Source organism: Ambystoma mexicanum, chromosome 3p (assembly GCF_040938575.1).
Source record: "Ambystoma mexicanum isolate Mex_15411 chromosome 3p, UKY_AmexF1_1, whole genome shotgun sequence".
Classification (NCBI taxonomy): domain Eukaryota; kingdom Metazoa; phylum Chordata; class Amphibia; order Caudata; family Ambystomatidae; genus Ambystoma; species Ambystoma mexicanum.
Window position 1 is genome coordinate 262,785,904 of NC_090925.1, and position 14,422 is coordinate 262,800,325.

Consider the following 14,422-nt stretch of genomic DNA (forward strand, 5'->3'; position numbering starts at 1 on the left):
AGCACACCCAAGATGGTTATTTCTTGTTCCAGCTCACCCATTGGAACACTCCATATAGTCTGTCCTTCCTCTTTAGCACCTGAGGATGGACTATCAGTTGTCTCGCCCTCTCAAAGGTTGGTCCCGACTTGCACCATCACACACCTAGATTGGTCCAGTTCAGACACTCTAGCCTCATAGAGTGAACTGGTCATTGCCCTCTAACATAACTATTAGGGTCTGTCCTCTGCCACTTGAATACAGCCACCATAGCCCAAGTCCATGCTGCCTGATCAAACTAGGACAGTCCGTTTTGTGCGCCCTGGCACACTATGAAATAATTATTTGATACTTACACCATCCATGATGCGTAGTCTTGATGCTTAGCCCTTTTGGGATGCTCTGGTGCTTGCCTTCTATCCCACCCACAATGCACTCTTCAACCATTAGAGGATCCAACATGATTGGAATATTAACCTCTACCAAAACCAGTATGGTCTAGCAAATTCCCCCCCCCCCCCCAACACATGCTAAACAGTCCGGTTCTTGCCCCTTTGCACACCCACAATGGTCAAGTCCTGGCTCTATAGTTCACTTTGAATGGTCTGGTACTTGCACTCTAGTATGCTTAGGTAAACAATGTTTCTCCAGTTAAAGCTATCAGGCTTTCCAGTGACCCAGCATTTACCTATATTGGGGTTACTACAGATGCTGCAGACTTGGGACTACACATGCACCACTGTTTCTTGAGTTTGTTCATTAACTGTCTTGCAGGGTTGTCATTATGCAATACACGTTTTGCCTTGCTGCTATTTCAGAGCATGTTTTGGTTCATTGTGTGCAAATGTGAGCCATGCAGGCCCATGAACGCATGTCATGTGGATCACAGTTCAACTCAACAATCAGGTCCATGATCGAACAAGGGGAATATTGTATGGGGTAACATACTTTGCTCAAATTGGATGGAATGTACTTGGCCACATGCAAAGGGGTGCAAAAGGTTTAAAATGGAGATAGCATGAGGAATTCTACTCTGGTTAGCTTGTTAGCACCTCACCTTTGACTTCAGGGAAAGGCAAGTGGTCCTTGTCAGTTTCCATAGTTAAGGTTTTTTTCCCCATCGTGACGTTTTAGCTTACATCGATGGACGAAGGACTTAGGGCACTGGCTGGGTTGTGGTGCTGCATAGGTGTCACGTGGTAGTTACAGCCCTTTCCCATGAGTCTTGCTTGGTGCACTTCATTATGTAGTTGATTCTACACTCTACTAGGGACCATTAGAGGGTCTTTAATGTGGATATTGTAAGGTTTTGTTTCTTGGGGGGGTTGAGACATAGTTTGTCTGCTCTATTCTTTATTCTCTGGCAATTAAGGGTCTGCTTTTTGAGGAGTCTTGACTGGATTGCATTACAACAATCCAAATGGGTGAGGATCTGGGCCTTGAGACCTACTCTGATTAGACAGGACAAGTGGTTGGCTGACAGGTCATTTGATCCATAGGTTGAGCTGGTCATTTTTGACTCACCACAGAGTTGATTTGGGAGCGTGGAAGGGAAAAAAAAGATCAGCATCTGACAATATGATTAGGTTCCACAGTAGTACAGGGATGGCTAGTGGCTAAAGCGCTTACTCAGCCCGACAGCACTACTAAATCAGCAGTGAGCCCAAGCATAAAGGTGAAGAAAGCACAGCCCGGCAGGTGTAACTCCTTCGCCGTTTAGGGTAGCACAGGCTATACTCTTGAGGAGGGGAGTGAGCTGGTAGAGAAGCAAACCAAAGAGCAATTGTACTGTGGTGCCAAAATAAAAACATGTCCAACAAAGTTTCTATAAAAAAAAACAGGTCTTTAATTAAATTGTAAACATGAACCCAAGTAATGAAAACACTTTAAATTAGGGCTAATCTAAGTTGGTAGACAGAGATGCTCAGGCAAAGATTTCAGCAGCAAACTGTCAAAGTTATTGCATACATCTTTCGAAAATTAGACAAGAGGAATGAGAAGTCACTAGGGTCCATTTAGGTGGACCAGGGGAAAATGCCTCTTGGTATCAACAGCGTCAAGGCAGGGCTTTCTGTATCAAACCAGGAGTTTGGGTGTTTCGGGAGTGGCAGCGACAGGTTTCAAGGATGCAGTGCTGTGCGGCTGCAGTTATGGCCTGTGGATTGAAGATGCTGGGAACATTAAGTGTTGTTGAGTCAGCAGCGCTGGAATGCTCAGGAACCTCAGTCGTGGAGACAGAGACTTACCTTCAGCAGAGAACGGGCTAAATTGGCTAAACATGGTGTCGTAGTACTGACAGCCTGGAGCTCAAAGAGTCTGGTAACCAGGCAGGTTAGGAAGACTCTGCGGATCTCCGACAGCAGAGCTTCGGAGATAAGTGAAACTCAGAGATGCTGAGGTGGTCGAGCGTCACAGTCAAAGATGACTAGCAGTTTCCTTGCAGCCACTTGGATGGTATCAAACGTGCTCAAACCAGCTTCCAGGCATTTCGGAGATGCAGAGAGAGCCAGGGGCCACTTCCTTGGTTCTCTGGGTACTGGGAGACACAAGGGATGTTTGTAAATAGCATTGGCCGGGTTCTGTCACTTCCAGTGAGCAGGGTCCTGGTTAAAAGTGTCTCTGTTGAAGTAGGCCTTTTCCAGCTTGGTGGGCATTGCAAATAGGTCCTTGGGGTGCTGTGGGAGAGGAACTTTCCTCTCCATTTCAGCTCCGGGTCTTCACCTCTCGGCTAGAGGGCTTTGAAGTAGACTGTAGTCCCAATCAGGTCCAAGTTAATCCTTCTTCAAGCAGTACCCAAGAATGAATCAACTAAATTGAGGCTGTCCCCCTTATATAGGCAAAAAGTGACAGAATATCCACAGGAAGTCTACTGCTAAGGGCATAATCCAGGCTTCAGTACTAGGTATCTCCTTGTCTGTAGGAAGTGGGGTTTCCTCTCTCTGCCTCCCGCCAACCTGGACAACCCACTTACCGTCAGTGGTGCAGGGTCTGCTCCAGAGAAGATGTGCATCTTTGTCGGTGCGGAAATCTCTACGGCTTGCCGCTCCCCCGGATAGGGTACGAGCGGTTATCGGATTCCACTAATCATGGCATTCTCCCACACTGTTGCTCTCGCATTGAGAGCAGAGGATTCACTCCTGCCCTGGTTCATGGTTTCGGCATCAGTTTGGAGACACCAGGCCCACCACGTCCTTGGGATTGACTCGCCTCCAGTTAAGCTTTGTTTTTTCAGCCTTTACTTCTCAGGACCTGCCCGTCTCTGTGTTGGGCCGGGGGCATCTCCCTTCACCGTCTGCTTTGCTCCGTGCCACAGACGGCTCTGCTGTTCAGAGCGGCTCTGCCCCTCGCCTATTTCTTCACATTAGAGGCTTGCCTCTGCGTATGGTTTCTCTCTATCCATTCAAGGGTTGTTGGGCCTTTATTTTCGTTCTAGGTCTTCAAATCGACGTTTTGTTCACTGCCAGCAGTCGAACCTACAGACAGTTCAACATTACCTTGAGCCAAGCACATAGCGGCAATGTCAGGGTTGTTTTGAGTCCAACATATAGATGTACAATCACTCTCTCTTATTCCCATATAGGCAGATCATTTCTTTTGTATAGGGAGTGCCCCGTGGGAATGGTTGGACTTGTTCTCTGGAGGAGAGTTACTCCCATTGAGGTAGCGCTTTCCCAAACCCCTGGGGAGGTTTTGCTTAGCAGGCTTTGCTCCCTAGCCTCAAAGAGGGTCTCCCTCCCTAGGAAAGACCCCAAATTCATCACAATAGTTAAAAACTCTGAATTTTCAGGAACTGCAAAACATGTGTCAGTTCCAACATTTATACACAATTGACACTGGATGCACCTAACACACTTGATAGCTATGGAATAAAATCTATGAACGCAAAAAAACAAACTATCAACACTTTTCTTTACTTAAATTGTGTTAAATTGGCATAGGGCACATAACTTGTCATTTGTTTTGAATCCCAGTCATATGATAGTTGCACCTTGCACTTGATAGTAGTACCGGTCATATGAATGGAGTAGCTGAGCATCATTTGATGGGAAAACCTGGCATATTATGCCAGTACATGACCAGATTATGGCAATCATTGGCAAAGGGGATGTACCTGGCTATTCCATGACAATGTCTAGCAAAACTGAAAACATTTTTACTATACAAAACCCAAAAACGTTGGCTTTGTCAATGCTCCAATATCATAGTCATTGTGTCAACTTGGCTGAGACGGAGGAGGACTGTGCGAGCTGCAATCAGGAGAGGATATGTGGTAGGCAAGAATGTTGTCTTTGATGTGGCCCGCTTTAGGGATAGGTAACTGGGCATTTGAAGGAGCCCCAGAGGGACATATTCTGGGCAAGCTGTGGTGATAAGACTGCTGTTTGCACCCTCTACCCAAAGGACAAATTCCCCATGGGCTATCATTCCCTTTGCACTGCCATTAAGATTGCTTTCCATAGATGTTACCCGGGCCCTATCTATTGCTTATACATGAGGAGTCCCACACTGCTCCTGCTGATGCTTTATAAATACTGTGTTGGAGGCAGGGATGGTGCCATCCGACCTGTGCTATACTCCAGACACAGACCCCTGGGACCCTCGCTCTCAAACAGTGGCTTCTTGCCAGTCTTGTGAACTTACCCAAACTGCGACCCAGAGCTCACGGTGCAGCAAGTGAAGGCCCGCTCATTCTCCCGGACTCGCTGCGACAGCAGGCTGGTCAAGGCTGGAAAGTGGACACCTGGAATGTAAAAAGAAAAAGAAGCACTTATGCTAGCCGCTACCCCAGATACCGCTGTTGACCCCAAGAGCATGCACAAAGAGCAAGGGTGGTCGTTACCACTATATACGGCTCCCAGAAAAGTACCCTGGAACCGTTTGATAACTAGAATTGATACTCTAAATTGAGTGGGAGCATAAATGCACCACAGCCAAGGTCACAAGCATGAAATTGCACAAAAATGCAATGCAGTTGAAGGCCCATAGGCTTATCCAGTCTCCTCATGCTCTTGTGGGAAGGAATCCTGGATCCATGTACTGGTCTGCCTGCTCAGTTCTGTAGTCTCCACTTCTGCCTTTGCCCATACACTCGTACTTGCCAGCTAGGTTCCCAACCTGTCAATCCCAATAAGAGGGTCTGTACCTGACCTTTACTGCTTGGATTACTGGCATTGGCTGTACTTCTTTGATGGAATGTAGTTCCATGTATGCATCACCCTTTCTGTGCTACTCCTAACCGTCACATGGCAGGTCTCACCTAGCGAGCCCATGTTCAACACTCAAACCAACGCTGGAATATGCTGACCTTCTCTGCAGCTTTCCACACATCCGAATAGCCCACATCATTAGTGGGGAACAGGGTACAGAAAAGAAGGGAGGATGGGTGTAGACCTGGCAGCACCCCCACACCAACCCATTGCAGGCTTTAAAAGTCTTACGGATGGTAAGCCTCTGGAGGCTGAGCGTATTCCACAGCCAAGTCGGGGTGAGTCTGTCAATGATACTGCTGGACATAGCTTTACGTAAAGTGGACTCTAGGCGCATGTTGGGTCCCCAGCACATCTTTGCACTCCAGCAATTTCTCAATGGGAAAAAACTCCCTAAAAGTTTTCCCAGTGTATTTTTTACCTTCAGTTCTGTGCCTGTTTTAAAATGCCTGCACCTAGATGCAGTCCCTGCTTGGTTCCTTACAGACATTGGATTGTCCGCATTGCACAAACAAAAAGAACACTGCAGTCGAACTCTGCGTTCAAGTACGTATACCTTGCACCACAATTGTGGACACAGGCACGGCCACCTATCCATGCACCCTGATATGCAGCTATGGCTATGCTATTCCGATCTAGCAGCACACACAGCCGTCCACACTGAAAGCCCTGACGTACCTCAACACCGCTGCCATTAGTATACAGCGACGACAAACAAAAACAATTCAGTCTAGCTAGGCACACATCGAATCTTCAGCAATAGCACTCTATCCTAAACCACCAACAGCGCCCACCTCCATGCCTAACCTCCGGCTGCTTACTGGAGCCTAGCCAGCCACCTAAGCCCTAACCCAGCAATAATGCACACAAGCATATTTTAATTGAATCTCTTAGAACCTCCTACACATAGACTGCGGTCCTCGAGGGCATTCCAACCACAAAGGGCATTGAGGCTATACAAATGGGGAAAGAGCGCTATATAAATAATGAATACAATACAATATGATCAGGAGGGTCTCACTTGGTTACAGATTACTCTATATGAGGATCACTGCTCCAGAAATAAAATAACAAGTGCCTTGGGGAAGGAACGGAGTGTCCCTGGGTAATCCAGACGTGGACCCCTTGCCCACTGTGCTTTAGCGAGGCTCAGCTTCACCTCACTGAGGAGCCCCAACAAGGCCGAAACACGTGTCTGGGGCTGCTGAAGGTACTCTTGTTCAGAGGAGAATTGCCTAGCATGACATCATGGTTGTAGACCTTCCTGAGTGGAAGAAGTTCCATAGAACAGGGTATCTGACCCATGTTCCTTCTCAGTAGCGGGGCTCCCACACTCTTGTAGCACAGATTGACAGCTTATACACAGCGCCCCCATTCTCTGGTCCCACCCCTCTCACCACTGTGCGATACTGTGTAGTGACCCATATGGCTGAATAGTAGACTGCAGGCTCCGTGAACCTGAAGCAGGTGACCTGAAACAATACCCACACTGCCCAGTGGGTGTGCCTGTTGCACGGTATGCATCTGTTCTTCTGTCACTGCAAATCAGCTCTACACCCTCACATAGCAGTCGGTGTCCCTGCTGCACAGAGGCAGCCCTCACATGGAGCAATGCAATGAGTCCTTTCAGCCATCAGCCTGAGGCGGATCAGCCATGCTTGCCATACCTTCAGCACACACCTAAGCTTGTTATATTTTCATTGTGGACCTGAAGGTTGGTTTAAATGCAGCACCCTGTGGGGTAAAGGGAAACATGATTCTAATCCACTCACCTTGCAGCAGGCCCATGAGGAATCGGAAGAGGGTCACAAGGGTCAGGGGCATAGACGATATGTGAGCGGCCACTGGGGTGGCCACGGTGACGAGTCCCCATGAAAAGGCAGAAAGGAGCAACACTTTCTCACCCCCTATCCTGCAAAAAAGAAGAGAAGCAGAGTTACCACAAACAAAAAAAGCTTCACGCCAAGGCGCCAATCGCAGCCAGTTTCTCTCATCAGCAGGCCCAGGTGTGTAGTAACTCACCAGTATCTTCATACGTGTTAACACCCCAACAGGCCAACATACATGTTAAGCCACCAGATAGCGCAAGAGTGGATTCATTCACCAGCAGGCGCACACAACCTCACCAGCAGGCTCGGGCAGACATGACCCCATCAGCAGGGCCCCATGCACATTACTCATTAGCAGCCAAACATGGGGAAATCCCTGACCGCGCTGGGTGTATATCAGCTCATCAACACGCGTTGCGGTCACTTATTTTAGTACCACCCAGAGACCGCAATCTGGTTTGACACGCTAAGTTGGGGGTGGTGGGGCGGGTCACAATTCCCTCAACCAATGGACACGAACTTGGTGCTTTAAAACCACAGAAGTGATGGCTGGCGCAGTCTAAAAACCAGAAAGCCTAAACACCAGCTCAAACTCCAAATCAAGGCCTGAAGGGGGCAGCAGCCGAAGGCATCGTCTGAGGAGAGGATGCAGCGCTGGCAGGCACAGTTCATCACATTCAAAAGGAGGTCAGGGGGCCCTTCTGCAAGAAAGAACACAGCATGATAACCTGTTCTGTGGGAATGTCTCGCTCAGTCCGCAGCCACACGTTTCAGCTTCCCGTACCTTTCACAATGGAGGAATATCCGTTTGCATATCAGTCTTTGTCCCGCCCACTTGAGCAGTCCAGCACCGAAATGCTATGGCAATCCTCCTTTGAACAAGAGTACCAACAGCAACCCCAGACATGCGGTAGTGCATAGATTAAAGGACATGGGCCAAAAAGAGAACATCAAGGGTTCATAGCAGCATTTTTAGCTAAAACATTAGTCTTGAAGGGTTTACTCTATTATAGACAGTTATCAGACGTCCAGTTTTTATACAAGCAAGATGCAAATCGTCAGCATTGCTCATGAAAGTAAACAGCTCTTGTCCGATTCAGCTAGCCAGTGGATGGATGTACAAGCACTCCATATTTAATTGTCTTAAGGAAGGAGATGAATGCAGTGGTTTCCACTGCTTGCGGACTACCGAGCAAGAATTATTTCAGCCAAGCAAACACTGGGTCCTTTGGCGGGTCAGGAGGACACAGACTCTGTTCTTCCATTTTATGGTCGTTCTTTATTAAAAGTGAAAACTCCTGACTTGTTTCCCTGCCTAACTAAAACTACCTAGGGTGTTCGTCAGTTGTCCAGGAGTCCAAAAGGAAGATCTGTCCACTGTCCAAACTAATCTAACCTGTCCCTACCACTACCAAAAATCACTACCAAAAATCACTAAAATTACTTCCTAGTGCGGTTTCTCAGCAGGTTCACTTTAGTACAGTATTCGTAGGTAGTTCTTTTTAACTACTTTTATCAAGTTGTGTTGTTCAGATATTGGGCTTATCAACTTTTCAACAGTACCCGTCACATGCTGATTCTCCCTCTACCATGGCACTTTATTTGTTTTTATTTCTCTTTTTCGTTGGGACACTACGGTTCTTTCCTTGTTAGTTAAACCTGATACTTTCTCTTTATTCAATGTCCAATCCTTCTCTTGAATAGGACAAATAGGATGGTTCCAGTTATAACTTTCACTCATTTGATACACTTCCAACACTTGGTCTTTACTGGGACTAATATAAGGATTCCAGCGATGATGCCCTCTCTTCTTCAACACCTGGTCTGTACTGGGACGAGTAGGACTGTTCCAGTAATGATTCTCACTCTTCTCCATTACTTCGGGCCTCATCAGGAGTTGTGCGGTATCCCGGCAGTAAATCTGCCGGAATACCACCCAGCGCAATTACGGTTACCGCCATTTGGTTCGGTGGCGTTACTGTCGGATCACAAGTGGCAGTGTAATTTCTCATTTTTTTTGAGTCCATAGGACTCGATGGGGCATTTTCAGCTCAATTACCGCAGCAGTAATTGCGCTGTAGTAATTGCACTGAAAATGGGCAGGAAGTTGGTGCCTTCACCTCCAGCTACAAGCTGGAGGTGAATCCTCTGACTTTCCGCCAAACTCGTGATTGGCCGGAGCTGTAATGCGGCGGTACCGCTATTACCGCCACATTTTTACTGCACCGCCCAACTTCTGATGAGGCCCTTGGTCTTTACTGGGACAAGTATGACTGTTCCAGTAACGATTCTCACTCTTCTCCAATACTTGCTCTTACTAAGTAGAGTATGAATGTTCCATTCAGTATTATCAGTCCCCTCCCAGGTCTTCCGCTCTCCCAGTTACGTTTATGTGTCAGGGATCACATCACCAGGCCTACAGTCTGGACAGGGCTCTCTTTGGTGATTGTCAGGTTGGCTTCCCGGCTCTTCGCTTCTTCCTCGTTAAGCACCCTCCACAGGGCCTTCAGGTAAGTGCTCTCAGAGCTGTTTAGGGATTCCCAAGTCCACAGGGTTTCAATCATGCCACCACTCCTTGGACACTGTTCCAGTTCTTCGGGTTCTCCTGCTTTAGGTTGAATACAACACGCTAGGATTCACACGCCAGCTTCCTCCCAACCTTGGAAGCCATGCGTACCAGTTTCCTTCAGCTTTGCTTTCACAGTTGATTTGGAACTCCCGGCTCTCTTTCTCTCTTTCTCTCTTTCTCTCTTTCTCGCTTTCTCTCTCTCTCTCTCTCTTTCTCTCTTTCTCTCTCCCTGCTTCTCTCTCCCTCTCTCTCTCCCTCCTATCAGATTTTATGACACTACTGTGGAAATTCCCTGATGCAGTGTCAAAGTCCTTCTTCTTTGTTTTACTTGCACTCTGTGCTGCTCCGGTTTTCTTCGACTCAGTACCACATAAGTATTTCGTTTCAGGTTTTCTCAAAGGTTCTATGTGTCAATAATAAATATCAGTTTGTTGTTCGTGTTTTCTTCTAGCAGGTATTTTAGTGGTGGGCTATTGGTAGGTGGGTTAGGGAGTTCCTCATCGGAACAGGAGTCTTTCTCTCCAAGGAGGAGTTGGGGACCTCTATGGTGAGGTCCCGCTTGCCTTTACCCACTAGGGAGGGTATTACATAGCGGGCTCACCTCCCTAGCCTCACAGGGAAAGGCTGCCCCTGGGGAGAAGTGACTGAATCCCACAATTCATCACAGTCAGCATCCCCTAGGTTGCCTACTTTTTCTATGAGCTAGTCAAGAATAGAATCTGGCACATGTTTTATAGATTTGTGCATAATTGTGTGTTTATTATCAATCATAACTTCTCTGGTTCTCCACTATTTACTCGCCCCTAGTTGTGATTCTTCCCCCTTTTAGGGTCTCCTAAGAAAGAGGAGAGAAATAATTATTCTAGGAACTGCGGCAGACCCTGAAATATTGGAATATCTCTGCACCTCTGGAAGTTAATTAAAAAAGGCAGTGAAATCCCATCATGGTTTCTACTCCCCTCCATCCACTCCATTCCACCACCCCTGCAATGAAATTTCATTCACAAAACTACATTGATCTTTTTTGGGGAGCGGGGGGAGAAGGGTGGTGGTCTGCTATGGCGGACATCTTTTTAAAGAGCACATTGACTGGCCATGTATGCGTGTTATGGAGTTTTGAAAGTGCTGGATGGCAGTAATCGTGCAAACAGTGGTACAAGGTCGCACTTATTGCACCTACACCATAAATTCTGTCCATATTTACATTTTGTATAACAACGAGGAGGGCACACAGGTATACAATATAATCCCCAGGTGGTTATTACTGTTTGTTTGAATGCAAATTGTTCTTCTAAATGTAAATAAATATAGACTTATGTCCACATTTGTTGTAGAGCTTCATGTACAAATAAGAGCTGCATAGGTAAGATTCTGGCCTGGTTGAAGCTCTGACTTTTTCTCTCTGAAATGCATAAATTATGTTCAGAATAGTTTGGAGTCTATGAGAGACCAGATGGTGTCTCACACACTAGTCCCCAGGGATCTGTCATCCAGGTGGCCAGGACATGGCCATCGCTTTTGGATCCAGTTCCTCGGGGTAGACCAGTGCGGGAGGATCACCTGGATGAGGGTGTCTTCGGGGAGTGGGACACTGGATGGTGAGATGCGGTATCCCCTTCCCTATAACACCTTTGCCCCATCCTACCAAGGATATTTAGGAACTCCAACTCCGCCCGCCCTCCTCCTTTACAATACGAACACTTTCTCACTGACAGCCCTATATGAGAGAAAATGGACTAACACCGAGCCGTATACCTGACGTGTCCCAATACAATGATCCAGCAATTACTGACCATCACACACACCTGACTTCCATTAAACTTCCCCACACGGATAAAAGGCGGAACATGAGAGCACACCCTGAGTGAGGCAAAACACACAAGGGAACAGCAGTTCCAAGATGGCACTTTAAACGGGAGAAGCCAGACGGCTAAGCAGAAGGGAATTGCAAGAAGAGAGGTTTCCTTGACCTTTTCGACTCAGAACTGTTGCTTTCATGAACCCTCGAGATTGGAAAACGGAAGACCAGGAAAACAGGCTGAAGAATTCTACATTGTGTGCCATCAATGCGGAGAGAATCACCAGCCGCTGCGGTACTGTCCTTGGCTCTACGCAACACAGCAGCATCAGTGAAATCAACACAGCCGATGAGTTGGGGAGACCGATACAAGACCAGTCTGTGTTGAAGCCAGGGTTGCAAGTGGCAACATTGTATGGTAAGCGCTGGAATGAATATTAATTGAAATGCGTGTGATAAAAGACTCAAGTTAAGTTGAACTGCTGATGAGTGATTGAACTTTGAAATGAAGACACGATATCTTAAACAGAGTAGTCCGGCACCGCATGTGTGCTCAATCGAAGGTCTCTGTAAGGTATCCAGCTGCGAAGTGGCAAAAGTGAAATAATTGTAGACAATTGAGAATCGAAGTGGTCCTGAGACAGGTCAAGCTAAATACTGTGCACAGTCGAAAGTCTTCGATGTTGATGTGGCAAAGTAGATGAAGTTGGTCCGAGCCCGGCAGAGGGAGATCATTTACAGCTTTGTGTTAAAGTGGGTCTGCGCTAGTCGGAGGGGGGACCCAGGGTGAAGCGAAAATCACCCGAGAAGGTTTTTTTGCATTGTGTGTATGAGCCCGGCGGAGGGGGACCCAGGGTGAACAGAAAATCATGCGAGAATTTGTACATGTGAAACCCTAAGAAGAAAGGAACTTTGATGTTGGTCGTGTTGCATCAGACCCTCTGGAAAAGAGCCTTTGAATGGCAAAGATACTTTGGCACAGAAGGCCATGATATTGAAGTGTTAAATTGCACCCTCGTGCTAGAGAAGCCAGAGACTGTGCTAAGGTTGAGTGTGCCCCTTGTCCAGTGCTGAAAACGTGGGGAAAAGAACCCAACAGCTTGAATATCCTGACATATCATTTCTTGAACACTTTTCTTTTGCATAACATTGTTTCCCACACTATTTTTATTTAGAAGAACAAGTTACTTCTTACCTTGTAACGTTCTTTCGACGGGATGTTCCTCCGACGTATTCCTCATCTTAGATATCTCCTTCCAGCTCTGCTGGCCTCGGAAAATTTTTTCTCTAGAACGTCCTCCGAGTCGATGTCCCTCGACAGCCGCCGTATCGACGTCGACGTCATCCTGCCTATAAAGGCCGCGCGCAGCGTCCGTTGCTCAGTTCCGTTTTGTAGCCCACAATAATACTTTCTGGACTAACTAATCACCCTGAAGGAGCGTAAGCTGCAACAACAAGGGAAGTAGAACTGCGGGGATGGATGGGAGGGTTGATGAGGAATACGTCGGAGGAACATCCCGTCGAAAGAACGTTACAAGGTAAGAAGTAACTTGTTCTTCGAAGGAATTGTGTCCTCCGACGTATTCCTCATCTTAGATAGGCTCCCATAGCAGTATTCTATTATCGGAGGAGGGAGTACTGACTTCACGCTGTCTTCTATTGATGAATAGAATGCAGTACAGCCCTTCCAAACCTAGTCTCTTGACTGGAGAAGGAATCCAAATTGTAAAAACGTGTAAAGGTATGGACAGACGACCATGTAGCAGCCGCACATATGTCTTTAACCGGCACGCCTCTTTTGAGGGCCGATGAAGCTGCAATACCTCTGGTCGAATGAGCCCTAAGGTTTTGAGGGGGCTCTTTCCCTGCCAGTTTATAACATTCCAGAATGGCTAGAATGATCCATCTGGAAATGGTCTGCTTAGTTATTGGTAACCCTTGTGACCTGCGTAACCTACAAACAGCTGGTCTGCCTGTCTTATCCTGGCTAGTCTACTGATGTAAAAACTTAAAGCCCTCCTAGGGTCTAGCCTGTGTAACCTCGCTTCCTCTTTCCCCGGGTGAGGAAGAGGATAGAAAGATGGTAGGGTAATCTTCTGAGTGATATGGAATTCAGAAACCACCTTTGGGAGGAAATTAGGCTTCACTTGCAGGACAACTTTGTCTTTGTGAAATATTGTGTGAGGGGGTTTACAAGAAAGAGCTTGTAATTCGCTCACCCTTCTAGCAGATGTAAGTGCTATTAATAAAACAGTTTTAAGGGTAAGGAATCTTAACGAACAAGAATGGAGAGGTTTGAAAGGTGTACCCATCAGGAAAGTTAGTACTAAGTTTAAATCCCATAGGGGAATTTGGAATGGTCTTGGGGGATAAACATTGGTTAACCCCTTTAGAAACTGTATTACCAAGGGTAATTTGAAATAGGATGGTTCTTCCGCAGTACGCTTAAAGATGGATAGCGCTGCGAGATAGCCCTTAATGGTGCCAACTTGAAGGCCTGAATTTGCCAAATAGAGTAGGAAGGACAAAACCATTGGTGTACCACATGAAAAAGGGTCGATATTCTGTTCTCTACACCAGCTGCAAAATCTGTTCCAACGGCAGCGGTATAAAGACTTTGTTGCTGGCCTCCTTGCCGAAAGCAACACCTCCATAACATCATCAGGGAGGTCCCAATCCTTGTACCTCAGCCTTTCAGAAGCCAAGCGTGAAGGTTGAGGGTTTTGATGTCTGGATGGAGAACCTGACCTCCTTTCTGTGAGAGTAGGTTCTCTCTGAGTGGAAGTCGAATTGGAGGGCAGATGGACAAGTCTAGAAGGTCTGGGTACCACGTTCTCCTGGCCCAATCCGGGGCAATTAGGATCATGGTTCTCCGGAATCTTCTCAACCTCCTGATCATTTGAGGAATGACAGGGACCGGTGGGAACGCGTACAGAAGTGGAAACTCCCAGTCCACTATGAAAGCGTCTCCCAGAGCTCCTCTCGGGGGAAATTCCCTTGAGCAGAACAGGTCGCATTTCCTGTTTAGGCTGGTGGCGAA

At 47.0% G+C, this 14,422-nt stretch overlaps 1 protein-coding gene across 2 annotated transcripts in view; it reads right to left on the bottom strand.

The window, feature by feature from the left end:
• SLC17A9 (solute carrier family 17 member 9) overlaps positions 1-14,422 on the bottom strand; it is a 227,757-nt gene that overhangs the window by 151,201 nt on the left and 62,134 nt on the right. For both annotated transcript variants that reach the window (XM_069650756.1, XM_069650757.1), the window contains exons 4-5: positions 6,959-7,098; positions 4,621-4,720 (exon numbers count right to left, since the gene is read on the bottom strand). In XM_069650756.1, coding sequence (XP_069506857.1) covers positions 4,621-4,720; positions 6,959-7,098 — 240 coding nt within the window. The remainder of the gene's footprint in view (positions 1-4,620; positions 4,721-6,958; positions 7,099-14,422) is intronic.